The sequence below is a fragment of the Pinus tabuliformis genome, chromosome 1_2 (genome assembly GCF_031772625.1).
Source record: "Pinus tabuliformis cultivar Carrire ecotype Pingquan chromosome 1_2, CPIR1, whole genome shotgun sequence".
NCBI classification, from domain to species: Eukaryota; Viridiplantae; Streptophyta; class Pinopsida; order Pinales; family Pinaceae; genus Pinus; species Pinus tabuliformis.
This window is the reverse complement of record NC_142298.1, coordinates 1086536615-1086561095: the sequence shown is the minus strand read 5'-3', so window position 1 is coordinate 1086561095 and position 24481 is coordinate 1086536615. Positions and strand designations below refer to the sequence as shown.

Genomic DNA, 24481 nt, shown 5'->3' with positions numbered 1-24481 from the left:
TGCCAGGTTTCGGTCAAATTGTTGCCTCATTAAGACTCACATTTAGCCAAGTTTGACCCGAACTTTGACCAGCCATAAGTTGACCATAGGAACTTGGATTTGAGTACCGTTCACACTGTTGGAATCAAGACGACGAACACTACGATCTGGTCATGGTTTCACATAATTATGATAATTTTGATTTTTGAGCTATTCTGAAGCCACTTCTAAATCTGAGCGTGTCTAGAGCTACTTGGATCAATTCAAATAAAAAGACCTCCTTGGAATATATAGGAGTCTAAACGATCAAAATATAATTAAGGTCTACATAAAAATAATAATGCAAGGACACAACAATTATAATTGTGGGCTTCTATGGGGCACAATAATAACAATATAGGGGTTGCACTAGTATTTTAGGGACCTAATAGGTTATGTCGTTGATTTCTCCCAATAATGCTTGAACAATGCTTTTCCCCTACCAGTAATTGTGTTTTGATCTCATTTTGTTTTCCCTTGTTTTTCTAGTTTCGACCATTATTGCCAAGAATCTTTCTAGAACAAGGCTAGATCCCCCTCTCTAATTTCCCAAAAGCTACGATTTTAGATAATTTTTTTACTTTAGCAGGCCAAGTGATTGAATATTATGTTAGTGGGTAAAGTAAATATTTATGACAATGTAAGAGTATGACATGGAAAGCATTATGTTTAATGTGGATTCACTTTTTAGGTAACCTTTATGGAGATACCCTCACATTATTTACTTATTACCCCATCAATTTTTATCATGTGCTTGTGGGATTTTATATTATGTTATTTCTTTAATTTAGAGTGCACAATTTCATTTGATGTTATATATATATATATATATATAGGGAGAGAGAGAGAGAGAGAGAGAGACTTACCTATGGTGTACAATAAGTTAAAAGTAGGTTTTATGATTTAGGGGAGGATGATAATATATGATTAAACACACTTATTGAGGGGATAATGAGTAAACCAGGTCAATACATAGGGATGAGAACAACATACCTTGCAATAATTTTATGATAGCTTATTGATTAGATCCACAAACCTTGCTTAAGGAGTAGTCTACCTAGGCGGTAGAATGGCCCGTTTTCCGTCACCGGCCAGAAAATTGTCCGGCTACAGCCACCGGGAATGTCTCCGCCCTCCGCCACCCTCCCCTAGCTCCGCCACCCTCCTTCTCCGCTTCTCCACCACCCTCCCCTGGCAATCCTGACATTCCCTGCCAGGGCCTGACAAAAAATCGGATTCGGATCGCAGGGAATGGGGCCTGACATCACCTGACAGACTACTCCAATCGGGGACGAGCTATTGTATCCGTGGTGTATTGTTCCGAGGAGCTCCTTATTCCGGTTCCAATTTGAATTGTAACCTGCGCGCAGGTAGACTACTCCCTCTCTTTCTGTATCAAGATCCCAGAAGAGTTCCTTCTGGAAGCTTCAACTGTTGCTGGGCGTCTCTGGAACCATCATCGCAATCCCTTAAATTTCCCTCTCTCTGTGCTTGGTCATCGAATTGGTGATTTCCCTCTACTTTTTGCTAGTTCAGCGTTCGGTGCTTGCTTTGATTTTCCTTTCGACACTTTAAATTCTGCGGATTTGACTGATTTGTCACTCTACAGTAAGAAAAAGCTTTAAAGAATGGCCTTGACTCCTTTCCTTGGTTGATCGAGGGCTGGAAGCCTGTGGGATCCATGGGACTGCAACCTGTTCGATCCGTGGGTACTTGTTTCTTGAATCTGGGACGTCTTCGACCACGGCAGCGCGTTGGACTCCCCAGCCTTTTCCTTCTCTCGGGACGCGCAGGCCATTGCCAACACGAAACTCGACTGGAAGGAAACCCCCGAAGCTCATGTTTTCACGGCGGATTTGCCCGGTAAGTTACCCTTTTATTTGCATTAATTCCTCCGCATAACTATTTGCGTTCTATTAGTTAAATAACCGGCGGTCCCGTTGAATTTATGTGTGCAGGGCTGAAGAAGGAAGAATTGAAGATTGAATTGGTCGACAATGGGAGTCTGAGAATAAGCGGAGAAAGGCACAAAGAAGATGTGCAGGAAACGGACCAGTGGCACCGTGTGGAACGGTCGAGTGGACGATTCATGAGGCAATTCCGGCTGCCGGATAATGTGAATGCGGATGGCATCTCTGCAAAATTGGAGAACGGTGTTTTGACTGTGAATGCCCCAAAGATTAAACCGGCAGTTGTCTCTAATGGCGATGCCAAACCTATTGAGATTTCTACAAACGACAAGTAAAAGGGAGCCATTGTAATTCGTGATTTAGGGCTTTCTCAAGTACAAATGCTTGAAAATAATTGCGGTCATTTAGTGTCTTGATTAGTGAGTGTACTCTTTGGCTGTGGTTAATAGAATATATCTCCTTTTGTTTTCTTTTTCATCTTACATGATTCTTTCCCTAACATTTTTGAAGTTGTTCTCTGTGTCAACATTTTTTGGGGCTCTGGTGGTGAATTATTAACGCTTTACCTTTGAAGGATTTTTTTCGGAGTTTTTCGGAGTCATGTACTGAGGTGGAGGAATTGTCTGTTAGAAGTGGAGGAATTGTCTGTTAAAAGTGGCTGGTTGGGTGGAATTTGAGTAAAAAAATTTCAAAAATTCTTGTAGATGCAGTGTTTGAATACAAAAATCCCTATAAATTTTTTCCAAAATATGACAAAAATTTCCATAATTTAAAAAAAAACATAACTTTAAAAACAAACATATCATTCCCTGGGTATTTTAATGTAATATTTAAGAACAATTATTTCCATTTGATATTTAACAACAAACAAATCGTTCAAGGAGTATTTAAATGTAATATCTAAAAACAAACGTGTTTAAATCTAGTATTTAAAACCAAACAGCCACTGTGCTGCAAGGATGTTTTAAGATCATGTTCGAAAACTGATTGATCTATTCGCTACTCACAATTTTTTAATTGCGTCAGATTTGAAAATCAATTACATATATATATATAAATAATCAGTCTAAGTTGGATATATATATATATATATATTTTGGTTAAGAGTTCAGTTTAAGTTTTAAAATGAAATGTATATATATTTAATATGTGTGTCAAAGAATTGAGTAAAGGGTAAAAGGTAGATCGCTTTAAATGAGTGAAAAGAAGAAATTATGGATGAGACAAAATAACAAATGGAAACTGGAATATTTAACTCAATGCATGTTCCATAGATAGCAAGGATTTAAAGAGTTTTATTATAGAGATGTTTCTTAAGTGTATATGGGGAAAAGAGTTGGGTAGAAAAAAGAAGTATTATGTTCAAGAATTCAGCCCTACTTGTGATCCCAACAAAAAGAGTACATTGGTGTTAGCATTCTATGGAGAGCAAAGATTCTTATTACTCAATTAAGAACTAATTCATATCAACTACGGTGCTAACAGGTTTGTTGAAAAGACCTAAAGAAGCTTGGGAAGAACGGGTAAAACATTTCATTTTGAAATATGATAGAGAACAAAGATTCTTATTGCTCAATTCAGAACTAACTCACATCAACTACAGTGTTAAACACGTTTGTAGAAAAGACCTAAAAAAGCTTGAGAAGAATGAGTAAAACATTTCATTTTGAAATGTGATGTTTTCAAAGACATCAACAATAGTATGTTAACATCGGTTGCTTGACATTATTTTCTCAATGAAAGAACTGTTAGAAAATTAGGTCAAATCATCATACAATTGCAATTGTATGAAAGACCCTGACCAAGATTGCAATGCATAATCGCTGACCCGGAGAATCAGCGATATACCTTAACTGAATTGAACAACCAGACCTTAGCCGGTCAATTCTTCTGGTCATAAATTCTACAACAGCTAAAGTCTAGTTTCTGGAACAGCTAATTCTGGTTTCTGAAACGAGTTTAACGAACAACAGGCGTGACTTCAGTTAGGAATACCATCTTCTCTGGTTTCTTTTCATTTATATAACATACATTGTTATTGTTATTATCGTGCCTGAATGATATAGTGTGTTCATTCCTTACCATCTGTGAGTGATTTAATAGTTTTCATCGTTATCATCATCTTTGAATTTTATAAAATCTTCTGTTTCTGTCTTCATTGCATTCTTTCCTGATATCTGCAATGCAAAATAAAAGTAAGGGAGCCATCAACATTAGGGGCTGTCATCAAATGTCATGCGCAGAAGAGGATTCAGGGTACTCCCCACTTGAGAGAATATTTACAGGATGTACCCACTTTTGGAAATCCTCTTATGCATAACCAGTATTTTCGCCCCATTGAAGGGTTTTTTGTGACTGAGAACGATATGGTAATGGAGGACAAAGTTGACCTAATTTTCTAACAGTTCTTTCATTGAGAAAATAATGTCAAGCAACCGATGTTAACATACTATTGTTGATGTCTTTGAAAACATCACATTTCAAAATGAAATGTTTTACTCATTCTTCTCAAGCTTTTTTAGGTCTTTTCTACAAACGTGTTTAGCACTGTAGTTGATGTGAGTTAGTTCTGAATTGAGCAATAAGAATCTTTGTTCTCTATCATATTTCAAAATGAAATGTTTTACCCGTTCTTCCCAAGCTTCTTTAGGTCTTTTCAAAAAACATGTTAGCACCGTAGTTGATATGAATTAGTTCTTAATTGAGTAATAAGAATCTTTGCTCTCCATAGAATGCTAACACCAATGTACTCTTTTTATTGGGATCACACGTAGGGCTGAATTCTTGAACATAATACTTCTTTTTTCTACCCAACTCTTTTCCCCATATACACTTAAGAAACATCTCTATAATAAAACTATTTAAATCCTTGCTATCTATGGAACATGCATTGAGTTAAATATTCTAGTTTCCATTCGTTATTTTGTCTCATCCATAATTTCTTCTTTTCACTCATTTAAAGTGATCTACCTTTTACCCTTTACTCAATTCTTTGACACACATATTAAATATATATACATTTCATTTTAAAACTTAAACTGAACTCTTAACCAAAATATATATATATATCCAACTTAGACTGATTATTTATATATATATAATTGATTTTCAAATCTGACGCAATTAAAAAATTGTGAGTAGCGAATAGATCAATCAGTTTTCGAACATGATCTTAAAACATCCCTACGGCATAGTGGCTGTTTGGTTTTAAATACTAGATTTAAACACGTTTGTTTTTAGATATTACATTTAAATACTCCTTGAACGATTTGTTTGTTGTTAAATATCAAATGGAAATAATTGGTCTTAAATATTACATTAAAATACCCGGGGAATGATATGTTTGTTTTTAAAGTTATGTTTTTTTTTAAATTATGGAAATTTTTGTCATATTTTGGAAAAAATTTATAGGGATTTTTGTATTCAAACACTGCATCTACAAGAATTTTTGAAATTTTTTTACTCAAATTCCACCCAACCAGCCACTTTTAACAGACAATTCCTCCACCTCAGTACATGCCTCCGAAAAACTCCGAAAAAAATCCTTCAAAGGTAAAGCGTTAATAATTCACCACCAGAGCCCCAAAAAATGTTGACACAGAGAACAACTTCAAAAATGTTAGGGAAAGAATCATGTAAGACGAAAAAGAAAACAAAAGGAGATATATTCTATTAACCACAGCCAAAGAGTACACTCACTAATCAAGACACTAAATGACCGCAATTATTTTCAAGCATCTGTACTTGAGAAAGCCCTAGATCACGAATTACAATGGCTCCCTTTTACTTGTCCTTTGCAGAAATCTCAATAGGTTTGGCATCGCCATTAGAGACAACTGCCGGTTTAATCTTTGGCGCATTCACAGTCAAAACACCGTTCTCCAATTTTGCAGAGATGCCATCCGCATTCACATTATCCGGCAGCCAGAATTGCCTCATGAATCGTCCACTCGACCGTTCCACATGGTGCCACTGGTCCGTTTCCTGCACATCTTCTTTGTGCCTTTCTCCGCTTATTCTCAGACTCCCATTGTCGACCAATTCAATCTTCAATTCTTCCTTCTTCAGCCCTGCACACATAAATTCAACGGGACTGCCGGTTATTTAACTAATAGAATGCAAATATTTATGCGGAGGAATTAATGCAAATAAAAGGGTAACTTACCGGGCAAATCCGCCGTGAAAACATGAGCTTCGGGGGTTTCCTTCCAGTCGAGTTTCGTGTTGGCAATGGCCTGCGCGTCCCGAGAGAAGGAAAAGGTCGGGGAGTCCAACGCGCTGCCGTGGTCGAAGACGTCCCAGATTCGAGAAACAGGTACCCACGGATCGAACAGGTTGCGGTCCCATGGATCCCACAGGCTTCCAGCCCTCGATCAACCAAGGAAAGGAGTCAAGGCCATTCTTTAAAGCTTTTTCTTACCGTAGAGTGACAAATCGGTCAAATCCACAGAATTTAAAGTGTCGAAAGGAAAATCAAAGCAAGCATCGAACGCTGAACTAGCACAAAGTAGAGGGAAATCACCAATTCGATGACCAAGCGCAGAGAGAGGGAAATTTAAGGGATTGCGATGATGGTTCCAGAGACGCCCAACAACAGTTGAAGCTTCCAGAACGGACTCTTTTGGTATCTTGATACAGAAAGAGAGGGAGTAGTCTACCTGCGCGCGGGTGACAATTCGAATTCCCTGCGATCCGAATCCGATTTTTTGTCAGGCCCTGGCAGGGAATGTCAGGATTGCCAGGGGAGGGTGGCAGAGAAGCGGAGAAGGAGGGTGGCGGAGGGCAGAGACATTCCCGGTGGCCGGAGCCGGACGATTTTCCGGCCGGTGACGGAAAACGGGCCATTCTACCACCTAGGTAGACTACTCCCCTTGCTTAATAGTAGCACATTAATGATAAAGAAAAATTTTGAAACCCTAGAATATGTCTCAAAAAAATAATGTAAACACTTAAATTTAATTGGATGTTGATAACAAGATTCATCGTGAGAGAAAAAAATTGTAATTATAATGCTTAATTAATGTGAAAATATTTTTGTTTAAATTACCAAAGTCGAGTAATTATCTAATAAACTATGAAGAAAACGAGAGAAAAAAAATAAAAATAAGTAAATAAATAGACTACAAAATATATTATGCTTTTAAAATCACCAATACTAAACTTTAAGAACAAGTTAACTTAAAAAGTTTAACTTACGCATACTTTAAAGTGCAAGTTTGATTTTTTATTTGAGTGAAGCCTTTAAATTTTAAAGAGAATTTCTTAATAGTAAACTTGGGGTAGCCTTGACTATATTATTAATATTATTATCTAATTTTAACGTCATGACCAAGCCAAACATCACATTGTTGTATAAGAGCCATATATATTTTTACATCAAAAATTTATTCTTTAACTATATGAATAGTGAAACAAACATACTTTAAAGATTATTTTTTTTTGTAAGTTTACGTAGAACCTTTTCATTTTCGAGTTTTTATATGTTCGTTATTCACCCCATTTCCGGGGAGGGTAGCACAAGAATTGAACCCAAGATCTCCAGTTCGGTGAGACTTCATTTCCACGACCATTGCCACTTCAGCTACCCCATGCGGACCATATTTTAAATATTATAAATAATGAAACAAACATATTTTAAATTGTGAAACGAACCTACTTTAAATATTATGAATAATGAAAGGAACATACTTTAAAGGCTTTAATTTGATTTTAATATTAACATGTTATATTTTGTCATCATAAATGTAAAATAACTTTGTAAGGCCTAGAATCTTATACGATTAGTTGATTAAAAAACCTTTAAAGAAAGTTATAATGAATGTTTAATTTTTAAATTAAGTAAGTTTTTGAATTGATTTGATATTAACATGTTATTTTTTTTTTATGTGATAGCATAAATAGATTAAGAGTTTTAAAGAAAGACATAATAATATTGAAAGAATGTTTGATTTTTTTTATTTAATATATTTTTGAATTGATTTGATGTTAATATGATGTCAATTGAGTCTCTTTTAGGTGGTTGGGAGGGTTTAATGATAACCACTCCACTTAATTTCAAGTCTCATCGTGACATGATACTCCATTGAGAGCCACATGATACACCATTGAGAGCCACATAATCTTGACTCTTCCTCCATTGAGAACTACATGATACACCATTGAGAGCCAGATAATCTTGACTCTTCCTTGATTCTTGCGATTAGCAGAAAGAGTGATAAAAAAATAAAATAAAAAACCATGATATTTTTCATGTGAGTCTTTCAACTCATGTTAAGTTGATATTTTTTAAAGGTATTTAGCTATTTAAATATATTATTATTATTATTATTATTTGTTTGCTAGTTTATGTGAGTCATTAGAAAGGAAAAAAAAAATGATATTTTTGGTGTGAGCCTTTCAACCCATGTTAAGTTGATTTTTTTTAAAGGTATTTAGCTATTTAAAATATATTATTATTATTATTATTTGTTTGCTAGTTTATGTGAGTCCTAAGATGACTATCATGACTAACCTGTGGGTTGAGTAGTTGTGACCCAGGGCATCTAGGCCATCAAAATCACCCAAGGATCACATCTGGCCTGGGCCTCACTAGCCCCCCACTAGCCCTTAGCATGGTTGGATTTTTTCCCATACAATTTTTAACAGGTGACATTTTCACCATGAAGTGCTTCAATAGAATACCCTATCACTATCCACTCTACTCCCATGAGCTAAAATATATTATTATTATTACTATAATATAGATTAATTTTATATTATTAATTATATTTTTAAAATAATCCATATTTTTTCTAATAATAATGTTGATTAACATTTATTAATTAAAATTGATTTATCTAATTAAAAAAAGTGAAATATGAACACACTTTGCAATAAAAGTGATTGATTTTAAAATTTCAGAACTATCATTATTCTTCGGTGAAATCATCAAAACCTACACCAAAGTGGTCGAAACCGTCCATTTTGACAGAATGTCCCTATTTGAAATTCCAACCCTGATGATAAGTGGTGTGAGATTGATTCTTACCAACCACACTACCCATTCTTCTACACTAAAAATGAATTCGGTGCAAAATATCACGGAATTGAGTCACTCTCTGCTTCCGTGGGAGAGTTTTGGCCACAACATGGCACATCCGTCGCTGTTGGAATTAGGTCGTTGGTGAGAAATTATAAACATCTTCTAGATGGATATTTTTTCATTGAAGATATCATTTTTTTTTAGGATCCGCAAGAATCAAGAAAGAGTTAATATAGATAAGATAACCTATTCTTAATTCTTTTTAATAGAATGGTGCATTATAATAAAACTTAAATTTAGTTAGAGAAATTATCATTAAACTCTCTCAATTTTTTAATAGAGATTAGTTGATAATTTCTTACACTGAAATTGATGGGTACACACTGCTTAGTTGATGAAATTTTCACTACATATATAGCCATCTTATACTGTATTAGAAAAATTATCATTAAACCCTCTCAACCCTCTAATAATTCTTTTTAATAGAATGGTGCATTATAATAAACCTTAAATTTAGTTAGAGAAATTATCATTAAACTCTCAGTTTTTTAATAGAGATTAGTTGACAATTTCTTACACTGAAATTGATAGGTACACTTTTCGTAATTGACGAAATTTTCACTACATATATAGTCATCTTATACTTTATTAGAAAAATTATCATTAAACCCTCTCAGCCCTCTAATAAATATACCAACTAACAACTTCTTACACTGAAACTTCTTACACTGAAATTGATGGGTACACTCTGCCTGGTTGGCAGAGTTTTCACCGCATATCTAGCCCTCTTATACTAGATATGTCAGCTGACAATTGATGGGTACACTTTGCCTAATTAACAAAGTTTTCACTCATAAGAGATATAGCCCTGGTATATTTTAATAAGAAAATTATTACTAAACCCTCTCAACCCTTTAATAAGTACACTCTGCCTAAGTTTTCACGGCAGTAACCCTCCTATACTGAATATGCCAGCTGAAAACCTCTTACACTGTAGCCCTCCTATACTGAATATGTCAGCTGACAACTTCTTACACTGAAATCGATGGGTACACTCAGCCTTGTTGGCAGAGTTTTCACCGCATATGTAGCCATCCTATACTTCTTTTCCTCTACCTCCCACGCTATAAGTAGTTGTGAGAACACCCATACTATATCCATTGTTTTCATTTCCCCTCTCTACTGCGTTTATTTGAGTTTCAGAAATCATGTTAACTCCTCTCCGTTTTTATATTTCTCTGCATTTTTTTATCCTCTTCATTGTCTCTTCCTTTGCAAAATCAATTCATGATGATCGAAAATCATTGTGGGAATTCAAGTCCCTTATTGCCAAGGATCCTCAGCATTCCATGGCCAATTGGAGTCCCTCCAATCCGTTGTGCAACTGGACTGGCATTACCTGCACACGGCGCCATCAAATGGACAGGGTCATCGCCCTCAACCTCACTGCTATGGATCTGCAAGGCCCCATTTCTCCTTCTCTCGGCAATTTGTCATTTCTCCGCTCAATTGATCTAGCACACAATGCGCTGCATGGTTCTATCCCGCCTCAATTGGGACGTCTCTTTCGTCTGAGAGTACTCTCATTGCCCAGCAATCAATTGCAAGGAAGCATTCCACGTAACATTTCAAATTGTCATAATTTGGTTGTGCTGGACCTCTCGTTTAACACTCTGACAGGAAATATCCCCGTAGAATTGGGTCTACTCGCTAATCTACAACTGCTTTATCTTCAAATCAATCATTTATCAGGTAAGATTCCTACTTCCCTGTCAAATATATCTTCCTTGACTGACTTGGAAATTGCCATAAACAATTTGACAGGGCATATTCCCTCGGAGTTTGGCAAGCTCAACCAGTTGACGATACTCAGTTTATGGAATAATCAGTTGAGTGGAAACATACCAATATCTATTGGCAATTGTTCCAAACTTGTAATATTAGATTTGAGTTTCAATTATTATTTACAGGGGATTGTGCCAATAGAATTAGGTAAGCTATCATTTCTTCAGAGTTTAAACTTGGGATATAATCAATTTGAGAGTGGTGGTGTTACTATGCCTTTTATCACAGCTCTTACTAATTGTTCACATTTACAAAAATTACGCCTGGGTCATAATAAACTAAGTGGTGTTTTACCATCTACAATAGGAAAACTTTCTTCTAATCTATCTCTCTTTGCTTTATTCCGGAATAGAATAGAAGGAAATATCCCTTTTCAAATTAGTAACCTTAGTAGTTTAACCTTTCTCAATTTAAGTGGAAATATATTCAATGGTAGTATTCCATCTTTGCAAAGCTTTGTAAAATTAGAAAGATTGGATTTTGGAAACAATAAGTTAGAAGGAAAAATCCCAAATGTCTTTAAACCATTAAAGCATCTTGGTCTTTTGGACCTTAGTAGAAACAGGCTTTCAGGAAGAATTCCCAATTCATTGCGCTACCTTCAACAACTAAGAATGCTTTATCTTCATCACAACTTCATATCTGGTCAGATACCTGCCACTATAGGAGAGTGCACAAATTTGGCATTGCTCGACTTGTCTCACAATAGACTTAGTGGAAGCATACCACATGAAATTTCTGGTCTTTTTAATCTACAATTCTATTTGGATTTGTCATGGAATTTATTAGAAGGCTCATTACCTTCAGAGATTAGTAAGATTGTAATGGCTCAAGCTATAGACGTTTCTGGCAATCAAATCACTGGGCTCATTCCAACTATGCTTGGTAATTGCCTCGCACTACAATCATTGAATTTATCTCGAAATGCCTTCCAAGGTTCTATTCCAGATTCACTTGGAAATTTACAAAATCTCATGTTCCTAGATCTCTCTTCAAACTCCTTATCAGGTACAATACCAATTACACTCAAGAAGTTGAAAATGCTTCAATCTTTAGATTTATCTTTTAATAAGCTCACAGGTGAAGTTTCAAAAGGAGAATTCTCTATAAATCAAACCATATCCTTAACTGGAAATCCTGGTATATGTGGAATACAAGAACTTTCATTACGTTCATGTCCAACATCCAATAGTCATGTTAAAGTCATAAAAATGGTGTTGTTGCCTATTCTTGGTGTTGGTTTCATATTATGTTGTCTCCTTTTATCATTCCTTTGGAGAGGGAATTTGAAAATACCAAACTTTAGTATTCCACTAGCTATTTTACAAAAAGTGGAGCATCGAAGGATCTCATATCAAGAGCTTTTCCAAGCAACAAATGGCTTTAATGAGGCTAACTTGTTGGGGAAGGGTAGTTTTGGATCAGTCTACAAAGGAACTTTGACTGATGGTACACTTCTTGCTGTGAAAGTTCTCAATCTTCAAAATGCCCAAGCTGAGAATAGTTTTGAAGTAGAATGTAAGGTGTTGCAAAATGTTCGTCATCGAAATCTTGTGAGAATCATAACCTCATGTTCTAACCTCCATTTCAAAGGTTTAGTGTTTGAGTTTATGTGTAATGGAAGCTTAGAAAGGCATTTGTATCCTGATAGAGATGACAATAATGATGAACAAGTGTGTGAATTGGGATTGGAAACACGATTAAGCATTCTCATAGATGTGGCTCATGCTATGGAATATCTTCATCATGATTCTCCTGTGCAAGTAGTGCATTGTGATATAAAACCTAGCAATGTGCTTTTGGATGAGGACATGTTAGGTCATGTAACAGATTTTGGGATTGCAAGACTAATTGGTGCAACCTCTATTGATTCACTTGCTTCAACACTTTCTTTGAAAGGATCTATAGGATATATTGCTCCAGGTATGTATTTTCAAAACATTAGTTATGCTTGTTTTTTCATTATTAATAAATTTGTATGGTTTGTCTAAATAAAATTTGAACATGGTTGTCTTTAATGTAGAATATGGATTGGGTGGGACAGTTTCCATCAAAGGAGATGTTTATAGCTATGGCATTATGTTACTGGAAATGCTTACTAGAATGGCGCCAACTAGTGACATCTTTGTTGGAGGCCTAACCTTGCACACATGGGTTAACTCTGCATTTCCAAGTAGATTGAAGGATATAATTGACAATAGCCTTCTAACTGAGTTGGATGGAGATACATTTGAAGAAGATGAAGTATATAAATGTCTATCTTCTTTGTTGTCCATTGGTTTATGTTGTTCAAAAGACTCACCTGAAGAACGACCAACTATGAGAGATGTAGCATTTATGTTAAAGAGCCTCAAAGAGGATTGGGTGGGAAAGAATGACTTTTCCAAAAGACCAAGACAATGCTTGTCCAATTTACTTAGAGATGCATCCACAACAAAGAATGTTGCAACTACATCAAATGATCAAAGTTCTTCTACATTTTAATTGGGGTAAATTACAACAACAAAAACTTTCCATTTTATCTTTGTTGTTTCCATTTTATCTTTGTTGTTGCAATAGTTACAGTATTTTTAGTTACTCAAGCAAATTTATGTTAATATAATATTGTATGTGTATTCCTATTCAAAAAGAAAAATATATTGTTTTTTACAATACTAAATCTATATTTACTTTAATCGACCCAGGTATTTGTGTACGGCCTACATATGGTTTTTACAGATTGCAAAGAAGAAAACACAATGATTCTACCACAGCACCTTCCAGCTGGCCTCTGTTTCCATGGCATTGCTGCTCTCACTCGCGAGTGAACAATGCTCACCAGCTATATCCAATCCATTCAAAATATATTGCATATCTGTTGAGTGTAAAGCTTCAGTGTAATCCGCGGGAATGACCTCAAGGTCGTTTCTGTTGTTTTCAATGACACACTGCCTCATCTGTTGCTGAATGTTGAAGGGCGGGCGGGTGTAAGGGTTAAACCCTCCTCCGGTTGTAAAGAACCTAAACAGGGACTTCACTTAGGGGCAGTCTAATGGGGTCGAAGCGAAATCATTCAGAGCAATCCGGGGTTTGGTTGCTTCCATATCCGTAGGGAACAGAACTGTGAGGCAGACCTCCTTTCCAAAAAGGTCGTCTGCCTCGCCCTGTAGTGTGCTCCGTCAGTTTCATGTTCTAGAGCCAGGGGAGGCCCTCTCTTTCCCCCTTTTTTTTTGGGGATGACTTATTTCTCTATTTCTGACTTCAGTATTGATCAGGCGGTATGGAGCTTTTGTTTTCTGGTCTTGGTGGTTATATTTGCCTCTGTTTTGAGATCAGCAGATCCCACTGTTTTGGTCTGTTTTGGTTTGGTTTATGTTTCTGTCAGCAATGTTTTTTGTGATCTCTGTTTTTTTCTGGCGATCTCTGTTTTTTTCCTGGCTGGAATGCTAATGCCGGACATTGATCTCTTTGATGAAACTGATTTGATCTGTACTTATTGTGACCTCTTTTGTTTTAAGTAATGAAAGTAAGGCTGCTTTTTCTTCTTAAAATCCATTTTTACATAATCAATCTGACTGGATATGGTTCTATCTGGATACCCTGAGTTTAATAATTCACAAATAACATTTAATAATAAAAAGTTAAGGGTGTTGTTTTTATATAAAGATTATATATCAGAGACAACATATCTAGAAAGGTACTTAAGTAATTGTAGATTTTTGGAATATTCTGTTTATGTATTTCTATATAGAGACAATATATTCAGATGGGCACTTAAATGATTGCAGATTCCTGGAATATTTCGCTCATGTATCCCAAGAATCCTCAATCACTTGCTCATCTGGATATGTTCTCTCTCATATAACATGTATTCTCATATAGTGTCAATATATCCAGATAAGCACTTAAGTGATTGCAGATTCTTGGGATATTTAGCCAGGGTTGGAATTTCAAAATAGATCCACCCGTTAAATTTGACAGTTTTCACAACGGTTTTCACAATTTCAAAAAAAGACCTTGATATTTTTGCAAATTTTCAAATGAGTTGTCCTTAGTGTGACTTTTTGGGAGTTTTTGAGGTGGGTTTTTCCGGTTTAATTTCTCTAAAATCTGGCAGGAATTTATTGAAATCACAAGTTTGATGGGTAACCCCTGTACAATCTAAGTGCTCTAGGGGTTTTTGAGAGTGTTGAATCCATATATATACAGTCAAAAAACCAGTTTACAATACATAAATAAAGATTTTACCTCAAATTTTTCCACGGGATTCTAGTGGCACCAAAAAATTTAAAAAATCGCACTAAAGACAACTCCATTTTTAAACGGTCCAACAAATCACCCCATGACAAGCAATTTGCCCATCAAATTTTACCCATGTATTCTAAGAATCCTCAATCACTTACCATCCGCATACATTCTCTGATATACTCAAGATTCTCTCTTTATTATTAAATATGGTTTCTTAATTACATTAATTTTGAATTATAATTAAATATATATTTTTAAATATATTGTATTTTTATTTTTGACTCGTTGTCATGGTTTTTTTTATAAATATATTTCTTTAAACATAATATTAATATATAAATATTATTCTTTATACTAAGCATAATGTAACTCAGGTTAATGTGAATAAGAGATTTTGCATTGGTTGTTTATTCTCCTGCCGCAGTACTTCGGTAGTAACAAGAGCACGAGGTGTGGACATGCAGATCAAAATGGTAATATTAGTGTTATGTCAGTGTGAATATGGATTGTTATTTTTATTTAAGCGAGTTTTATTAATATAGAAGTGAAGTGATGGTTTAGTTTAGATCTATTTTAATTAGGGATTTATTAAAGAGTTTAGAGGATTTACTAAGAGTTTAGAGGGATCAAATATCTTTTTACTTTAAGAGAGATTTGCATCTCAAAATATTTTATTCCTCTTAATATTGGGTAGATCTAGAGTTAAAATGGATCCAATATCATACATTGTAATCATTCTCTCTCCATTGCATTTTGTTTTAGTTTTCAAATATCAAGCTACCCACTTTTATTTTTCTTCTCTTTCTCTTCTTTTTTAGCAAAATCAACTCACGATGATCCAAAATTATTGTTGGAATTCAAATCCTTTATTGCCTACAATCCTCAGAAAACTAAAATTTAGGAGAGGAGCAACTCTCAGGTTCGTAACACAACACTATTGTTCAATCACTTAGAATGTTCATAAATATGTAAAATTATGGATTTATAGGATCCAAGAACTAAATATGACCTATAATCTCAACAAACAGCTAATCTAGAACACCTTATATTTCTCCATTATTCCAAGTCCCCCCTTAACAGAGAACTGGATCAAAGCATAACATGAATAGCATGCCAGCTAGTCTCTGTGTCAGCGAGGCTTACAACACTACATAAAAAAGACTTGATAACAAAGCGTCCATTTTTGTTTTTTTGCTAAAAGATTCATGTTTGTTCATTTGCTGGTGCAGTTTCATCTTCACCTTTCTTGCCATAAGATAGTGGTGGAACTTCTCCTTCTATTTATGTTTTTTGGGCCAAAAGTGGAACACTTGAACTCTTAATCTCCTCTTTCTTGATCTTGATTGCGGGCTAACATTCTTTATATTCCACATTGTTGCAGGTTATTGGGACTTATACTTGTCCTTAATGATTGCAATTTCTTCAAGTTTTATTGTTTTTTTTACTATCAATATCTACACACTTAAAAGCAATATTAGATTTATATAAAAGATAAAAAAAAACCATATTAATTCTTGTAGATGAAAAAAATGTGCAAGCCCTGACCGTAGAAAATACCTGCACTCAGCGCGTTCTACTTTCATCAGCAAAAAAGATCATACATTTAAAGAATTACAAATCTGTTGAGAAGTCAAAATAACTTGACTGAGATATCACAATCACAACAAAAATTTAATAATGATACATCTAGAATAATCTAGATTTCTTCATTAACTCCCATTAGAAATCCATGGCCAACTAGAGTCCCACCCATTGGTGCAATTGGACTGGTATCAACTGCACCCGCCGCCATGAAATAGCCAGAGTCATAGCTCTCAACCTCACTGCTATGAATCTGTGAGGCCCCATTTCTCTTCTCTCGGCAATTTGTAGTTTCTTCGCTCCCTCCATCTTTCACACAATGCTCTCCACGGCGATATCCCGCCTCAATTGGGACGTCTCTTCCGTTTGAGAGAACTCTGGTTGCGCTCCAATCAATTGGAAGGAAGCATTCCAGGTAACATTTCGAGATGCTATAACCTGGTTATTCTCGACCTCGCATTGAATAATTTGAGAGGGAATATCCCAATTCACTTGGGTTTGCTCACTAGTTTACAACTGCTTTATATTCAATTCAATGAATGGTCAGGTAGCATTCCCACTTGTTTACCAAACATTTGCTCTCTGACTGAATTGTCCTTTTCCGAAAATAAATTAACAGCACGCATTCCCTGGGAATTGAGTGTCAAGCTAAGCAACTTTAGTATACTCTGTTATGGGGCAAATTATCCCTCGTTGAAGAGCTATGGCTCCATAATATTAAGCTTTATAGCAGTGATATCACTATGCATTTTTTCACTGCACTAACTAATTGTTAGAGAACAATATATATTAAATTTGCCTAAAATACATTAAATGGTATTTCACCATTTATCATAGGCACATTTTCTACTAATTTATCTATTTTGATATTAGCAAATATTATCATATATTAGTAGGAAACATTAGTAATTTTATTGGTTTCATTTTTTTCAATTTAAGTAGAAATATTTTTAAATTTGGTAGTGTTCTATCTTTGCAAAGTCTTATAGACTTAGAAAGATTGGATTTTGGAAACAATAAATTGGGAGGACACATTAATGATTTTCAATCATTAAAACATTTTGGTCTTTTAGATCTTAGTAAAAACATGCTTTCAAGAAGAATTCTCAATTCCTTGCACTACCTTCAATAATTGAGAATGCTTCATCTTCATCACAACTTCTTATCTGATAAGGTACCTTTTGTTTTAGGAAAGTGCACAAATTTGGAATTGCTAGACTTGTCTCACATAAACTTATTGGAAGCATACCACACGAAATTTCCAGTCTTTCTAATCTACAATTCTATTTGAATTCGTCATGGAATTTATTAGAAGTCTCATTACCTACAGAGATTAGTAAGATTGTAATGGTTTGGGCTATAAACATTTCTGGCAATCAATTGGCTGGGATAATTCCAACTATGCTTGGAAATTGCATTGCTCTTCAATCGTTGAACTTATCTCGAAATGCCTTCCAAGGTTCTACTCCAAACTCACTCGGAAATTTATAAATTTTCATGCTCTTAGATCTCTCTTCAAACTCCTTATCAGGTACAATACCAATTACACTCAAGAAGTTGAAAATGTTTTGATGTTACAAATTTTATTTTAATAAGCTCATAGGCGAAGTATCAAAAGGAGAATTTTCTATAAATCAAACCATATCCCTAATTGGGAATCATGGTGTTATCACAGTTTAGTATTAGGATAAAGACTTCAGGGGTAATGGCTTGGAGCAATTGTTTAAAATCTTCCACCGAAAATGCAGGCACGTTGACAAAGAATTTGTCAGTGTTGGTTCAAAAAATTTAAAATGATGACACTGACAAATCAAATGACATCATTCTATTTTACTATGTTTTTCCTATAAAAGATAGTAACTTTGGGCGCAGTTTCCGAAAAGATAAAAATGATGTTTTCAAATCTGAATGAGACTTTTGTTGAGAACGGATTTATTTACAAAAACCTCTTTCAATTTTTACACAGCTATCACATTTTGGGAGATACTAAGGCATATTTGGACACTATTTTTCAATAATTCGCAAAAAAAAACTCATAGACAGTTGTTGATGAGCCACCTCATCAATTCAATTTGGGATCAGATCTTACCATCTCCTTGATCATTTCAAACTGCAAACTAAAGATATATGAGGAGGTTTTTAGATCCATTTCTTTTGGATCTTAATAATCTTTTTGATATTTTAGATATTTTGTAATTAAAGCTTCCCTAAAAGTTATGGTTTCAGTTGTTGTAAATATTCTATAATGAAATCATGAAAGAGGACCAAAGGTTGGTTTTTGCAAAAAAATAGACAATGTGTATCTGTTATTTTGATATATATAAATTTTTTGAGACAGAAGTTCTAGACTTACATATTCGAGACTATTTTTTGTGTTTATCAGTCTGTTCTTTGTCATGTATGCCTTCTTAGTAAATCTCATATTTGTTATTTCTTCATGTTTGAAACTCATTTTATAAACAATGGAATTCATACTCTATGCTATGTTGTTTTTAGTTTCAAATTTCTGATTTTATCCTCTAAAGTTACACATATTTCATTAATTTGTGTTTTGTAATGAGTTGTCTTCTTTCTGCTTACCATCTGAATATCTGGAAGTCTAAATAAACTTGGTCTATGCCTTTGATCTTTGTATGTCTTACCCCAAATCTTGGAAATTTTACTAGTATCAACCTCATGACTCAATGCTCAATGGTTAAAGTTACCATTTTTCCAACCAAGTCCATCAATTTTACAAGTTAAATCTAGCCACTTAACATATGAGTGAGTTGTTACTGCATTGACCCTGAGTAGCGGACTCAAAGATAAATCCCTCTCAGGATTGGAAGGGCCAACTTCTAATTTTAAAGTTTGGTTTGAGGTTTCATTTAGAGTTTCCTTCCACAGCTAAGGAAAATCTCTAAGTGATAACACCTGGTCTATGTGGAACATAAGCATTTTCATTGCATGCATGAGAAAAAAAAAATCTAAATGACCCATTGTATGTACTTGTAACAGGCGGTGCGGGCATTGGAAAAATGTCTACTATTATAGCAATATTTCAATCTCTAATTCCCTTATATAACAACATGTTCATATATGGCCCAACTCAATTAAAAGGAATCGTAACAACATATCTAGGAAAGGAAGCATTCAATGCAAGTGGTATAATGTTGCATTTTGCATTCTAATTACTATTTAACAAATCAGGATATATTTCGCTTAAAGGTGAAAAATTAGACACGTTGACAAAACATTGCAAACAACTTTGTGTTATGTTGATTGATGAGGCGTATTTGATAGGTTCAACATTATTATACTAAGTTGAAAAATGTTTATGGGAAATTAAGCATACTTTGTTGCCTTATTTTCGAAATATTGATGTAATATTTTCATGTGACTTGTTCCAAGCGCAATCGATCAAAGGTTCTCTAATTTTTTAACAACCACATTAGAGGAAAGTTCAACCTAAAATTGCCCATGAAATTTTCATTTAATTTCTATGTCATAATATGTAAACCAATCAAAATCCTTCAAATTTAAAAAAAAAAAAAAGCAAACAAACAAACAAACAAAAACAAAAACAAACAAACAAACTATATTTTTAATTGTATTTTTTTGTTTATCTCCTTATAGGTTTACTCAAATTTCAAGTGCAGACACCTGTTGGATGCGGAATTAAATTCCACATTCAACGAGTACCCATTATGCATCATTTTGAGAGGACCCACATTGATAAAAAAAAATGGAGGTACATTAAAAAAACATGTTTCAGCACATTTTTTTCATGTATCTTCAATTTTATCAATGTGGGTCTTCTCAAAAATATGCATAATAGATACTCATTGGATGTGGAATTTAATTCCACATCCAACAAATGTCTACTCTTGAAATTTGAGTAAACCTATCAGGAGGTAAGCCAAAAATACAATTTAAAAAATTAGCTTTCTTCTTTTCCCTCCAAAATTCATAACATTTATTTTATTATTTTTCCTTAGAAGGCTACATTTAGGCTGAAATTTCCTCTAATGATTTTAGTAGGCGAAAAGCTAGTATACAATTTTTTGAAGCACAAAGTCAAATGTTATGAATTTCGTACAACAATGCGTCAAAAAGATAACAAATTCGTTGAAATCCTTAACTAAATGGGAGTGAATCAACAATTCGATGAAGACATAAAATATATAAACAATAAGTGATATAGACCTACTCATCTGGATCCATTGTTTCCATACCTATTTTACAAAAACAGGGTGTACAAAAGCATAACGATAAAATGGTGTCGCATGTAAATGAAGAGCTAATAGTTCTTGATGCAATTGATGAATCTCACAGTAGGGAAATAGGCTTTGTAGCATATGAGAAAACAATGAGATTACCATCGAGAATTCTTATCAAATGCATTGTTCTTGTTGAACTATACGCGGGGAACTATAATACAGAAGATGGCCTCATTAATGGCGTAGATGAAATATGCAAAAAATATACGAAAAATAGCAAGAAAGTTTTTGTGCTATGGATAGATTTTGTAAATCCAAATATCAACCAACTTCAAAGAAGTATAGTGAAATGTATGATGATAAAATTTCATCTAATTGGACTCCAATATTACATTTTCAAAACAATTGTCATGTCATAGCAAGAGCTTTACAACCACAATGTGTAAACAATTTCTAATACAACTAGCTTGTGCTAGAACAATTCATTGATCATAGGGTTTAACCTTGAATGGACTTGCATTTGATCCAACTAGCATATCGACACATGGACTAGTTTATATAGCATTGTCTCATGTTGAAACAACAGAATCATTGTATCTTCTTGAAAATCTAACACATAAGAACCTTTGTGTGAATAAGAAGTATTAGAAGAAACGAAATGCTTAAGAACTAAAGCATCATGGAAATCAGGATACATAAAGCATTCGATAGCAAGTGCAAATACTTTAATGATTGCAAGTTTGAATACACAAAGTCTACATGCTCATGTGAACAACATTGTGCGTGATGAAGACTTAATGAATGTTGTGATTCTCTATATTTAGGAAATACGTTTAAAATTTCCACCGTTAAATACTGAATTTTGCAAATTCAATTTTAATATATCAAATTTTGTACATGGAGTCCTTACTTGCATACAAGAAAACATAGAAATCATATCAACGAAAAACATTTGCAATAACATAATCGAACTTGTTTTGTTGGAAATATATTTCCAATGTCAAATATGCATAATAAATGTATATGTTGCACCACTTGTCTCTGTTTTGGCAATCATTGAAGAGATAACAATGGCAAAGGTATAATTCACACCTAGTGATTATTTTATACGTATTGGAGATTTCAATATTGACATCAATTCAAATAGAAAAAGAAGTAAACATTTCTTAGAGTATATGCAGTGTGAACAATTACAAGAAGTAACGAGGAATTTTATTTTTGGGAATAAAACAAGTATTGATCACATTTGGGCAAGTTTTTCTCTTGAGTAATGTGATGTTCATATTTAACATTAGTACTAGGGTTTTCATTATGCAATTCATGCTTTGTTACACTTCGTGTGATTGTAACACTACGCAAGCTATACATTTTTTGTTTTGAAGCAGTAAAGTTCATAGGCAATTATAAATGCAATACAACACATTTTTGTAAATTTTAGCTATTTTCGTATAAGCTATAATGGTAGATCTCTTGGTTCGATCTCATGTGGAGTCCAAAATGAAAAATTAATTAATTTAACTATTGCGAGGCAATAACAATCATAGATTGCAGAAATCATATATACTCTCAAGGTATAAGTATTCTTAAATATTTATTTGTGTTTTGTTCCATGTGCACTTTTTTTCAATATTTGATAGTTTTGATTTGTTAATTGCATTATTATAACTTAAGCTAATTATTCATTACACAACTGTAGAAGATAGGAGAAATGCACACACATTGTGTGAAACTTGCGAATGTGCATAATTGTTGTTGTCTTTTTTGCATCTTCCTTTCTTTGTGCATACTCGCTACTTTACATATTTTCTGTGCATATTTCCATCTCGTGTGACATTTTTTTCATATGTTCATGGACTTTTTTTAAAAACATGATTAATTTTTGAACTAGACTTTATTTAGGTTAACAGATAAGAGAGCAAAGCAATTTTCAATCATTGGTAAAATTGCATGCATCTATGAGATTTTTCAAATATGTGTGTCAAGTTATTCATAATTCAAAGTCGATAATGACAAATTAATGGGCACCAACCACGTGGCCTTATCGTTTCATAATAGGGATAACTTAGCATATTTTTTTGCAACGAGAATTATTATCGACAGTCTGTGAGCTAGTTGTCATTATTACAAAGAATTTATAGTAACGCAGAAGCAAGATGCATAATAAATGGATGAGAGAGTTTTGGAATTTTGATGTATATTTGCACGTTTCCGTAAACGTTAGCTTTGGTATCTTCAATTGCTATTTATTGACAATTTTTATGTATAACAAATTTCACAATTGCAATAGTCGTAGCCAATTTCACATTTGCAATTGTAAGAGCTAGTGATTATATACAGGATCGAAAAAATTCTACAGCTTCGTGGTATTGAGAACGTTATTGATTCAAAGAGTGTTTTCAGCTACAAAATTAACATGGTTAGCAGACAAAGTAGAGAATTTATTTGCACTTATACTGTTAACTTACTTGGTCATATTTATGAGAGATTCCCTGGTCGATTGCATATGAGCGTTATGTGAATCTCCCAACAGAGGAGAAGAATAGTAACAAGATTTGCAATAATGGATTAACGAATGTTGCATGTGTGCCATAAGTTTTTGATTTCAGAGAAAATTTTCATTTGTGCATGAAAAAAATTGATTTAAAAACAAGAACAATTGTGCTACCAACAAAAATGATTCCTTTGAATGCGAAGACATTTAGATGGATATTCAAGTTACAGAAACCTAGTATTTTCTTGACATTTTATGAGGCAAATAGTTTTGCCATGTCAGAAGTAGGTGAGGCTAATGTTGTTGGATTCTCCCACAGAATGGCATGACAATGTCTAGGGACTATTTTGCTCAGCATTGTGCCAGCATCCCTGAGATTTGAGCCACTTTTTCAGGCCCAGAGCCTAGGCCACTACCCAAAATTGAATTACACCTTCAAAATCGAAATATAACAAGGGAATGATGATATAAATGCAATTACTTAAACAAGTCTTTGATTGGACCCCTACTAGCCATGACAAGCATTTCATCAAACATATCACAAATATGTAATCTACAAGTGTAAACAATATATCTAAGAATAGGGGTCTCATACTCATCTGATAATCTCTAAGAAGCATTGATGCCTCAACACATTAGCTGAAGTTTCATCCAGTAGGCCATACATAAATTATTTATTCGTTTACAAGCAAAAACATGATGAGAGCGATACAAAGCTACCGCCATAATACATATTCATAACTAGCATAATAACAATAGAAATACCAAGGAAATAACAATTATATGACCCACATATAAACCATTACAATACTCATAAAATAACAAGGAGAAATAACCTCATATTAATGATGAAAAAGCAAACCAGTTGTGGGACTTCCACAAACCACCTGACTATAGACATGGTTAAGCCAAAACTCTCTTCAACCAGTTACCCTTATGCCATATTCCAAGCATGAATGTGGGATCTCATAAAACACATCAATCCAAAACCATCTAGGGCTTTGAAAGGCCAACAACATCAACCCATCAAACAGTGATTCCACCTCATAGTTGGACATCACAAAATCGTCATCAGATTGATCTCTACGCAAGCCATCCAAAGTGTTTGTTCCAACCAAAGGCTCCGGGACTAGTAACTCAACCCACAACTTGTATAGGGTTCTATATTGTTTGTCCAACCAAGGCTCTA

At 34.3% G+C, this 24481-nt stretch overlaps 1 protein-coding gene and 2 pseudogenes across 3 annotated transcripts; 2 read left to right on the top strand and 1 right to left on the bottom strand.

The window, feature by feature from the left end:
* The first annotated feature begins 1646 nt into the window (after positions 1–1646).
* Positions 1647–2383, top strand: LOC149209955 (18.1 kDa class I heat shock protein-like; annotated as a pseudogene). Its single transcript, XR_016252262.1, has 2 exons — positions 1647–1881; positions 1977–2383. The product of XR_016252262.1 is annotated as an 18.1 kDa class I heat shock protein-like (transcript).
* Positions 2384–5687: 3304 nt separating this feature from the next.
* Positions 5688–6328, bottom strand: LOC149209954 (17.6 kDa class I heat shock protein-like; annotated as a pseudogene). The gene is made up of 2 exons (XR_016252261.1): positions 6094–6328; positions 5688–5998 (listed from the first exon to the last, which is right to left on the bottom strand). The product of XR_016252261.1 is annotated as a 17.6 kDa class I heat shock protein-like (transcript).
* A 3795-nt stretch (positions 6329–10123) lies between these two features.
* LOC149209953 (uncharacterized) lies at positions 10124–13601 on the top strand. Its single transcript, XM_089398825.1, has 3 exons — positions 10124–12717; positions 12818–13158; positions 13479–13601. The coding sequence occupies exons 1-3, from the start codon at positions 10158–10160 to the stop codon at positions 13599–13601; spliced, it is 3024 nt and encodes a 1007-aa protein (XP_089254951.1). The 5' UTR covers positions 10124–10157.
* Positions 13602–24481: the final 10880 nt, after the last annotated feature.

Excerpts from the sequence above, each read along its gene's own strand:
- LOC149209953 (XM_089398825.1), top strand. The coding sequence starts at position 10,158 with ATGTTAACTCCTCTCCGTTTTTATATTTCTCTGCATTTTTTTATCCTC. Across the intron at positions 12,718-12,817 it reads TATAGGATATATTGCTCCAG|AATATGGATTGGGTGGGACA; the intron begins GTATGTATTTTC and ends TCTTTAATGTAG. Across the intron at positions 13,159-13,478 it reads AGAGCCTCAAAGAGGATTGG|GTATTTGTGTACGGCCTACA; the intron begins GTGGGAAAGAAT and ends TAATCGACCCAG.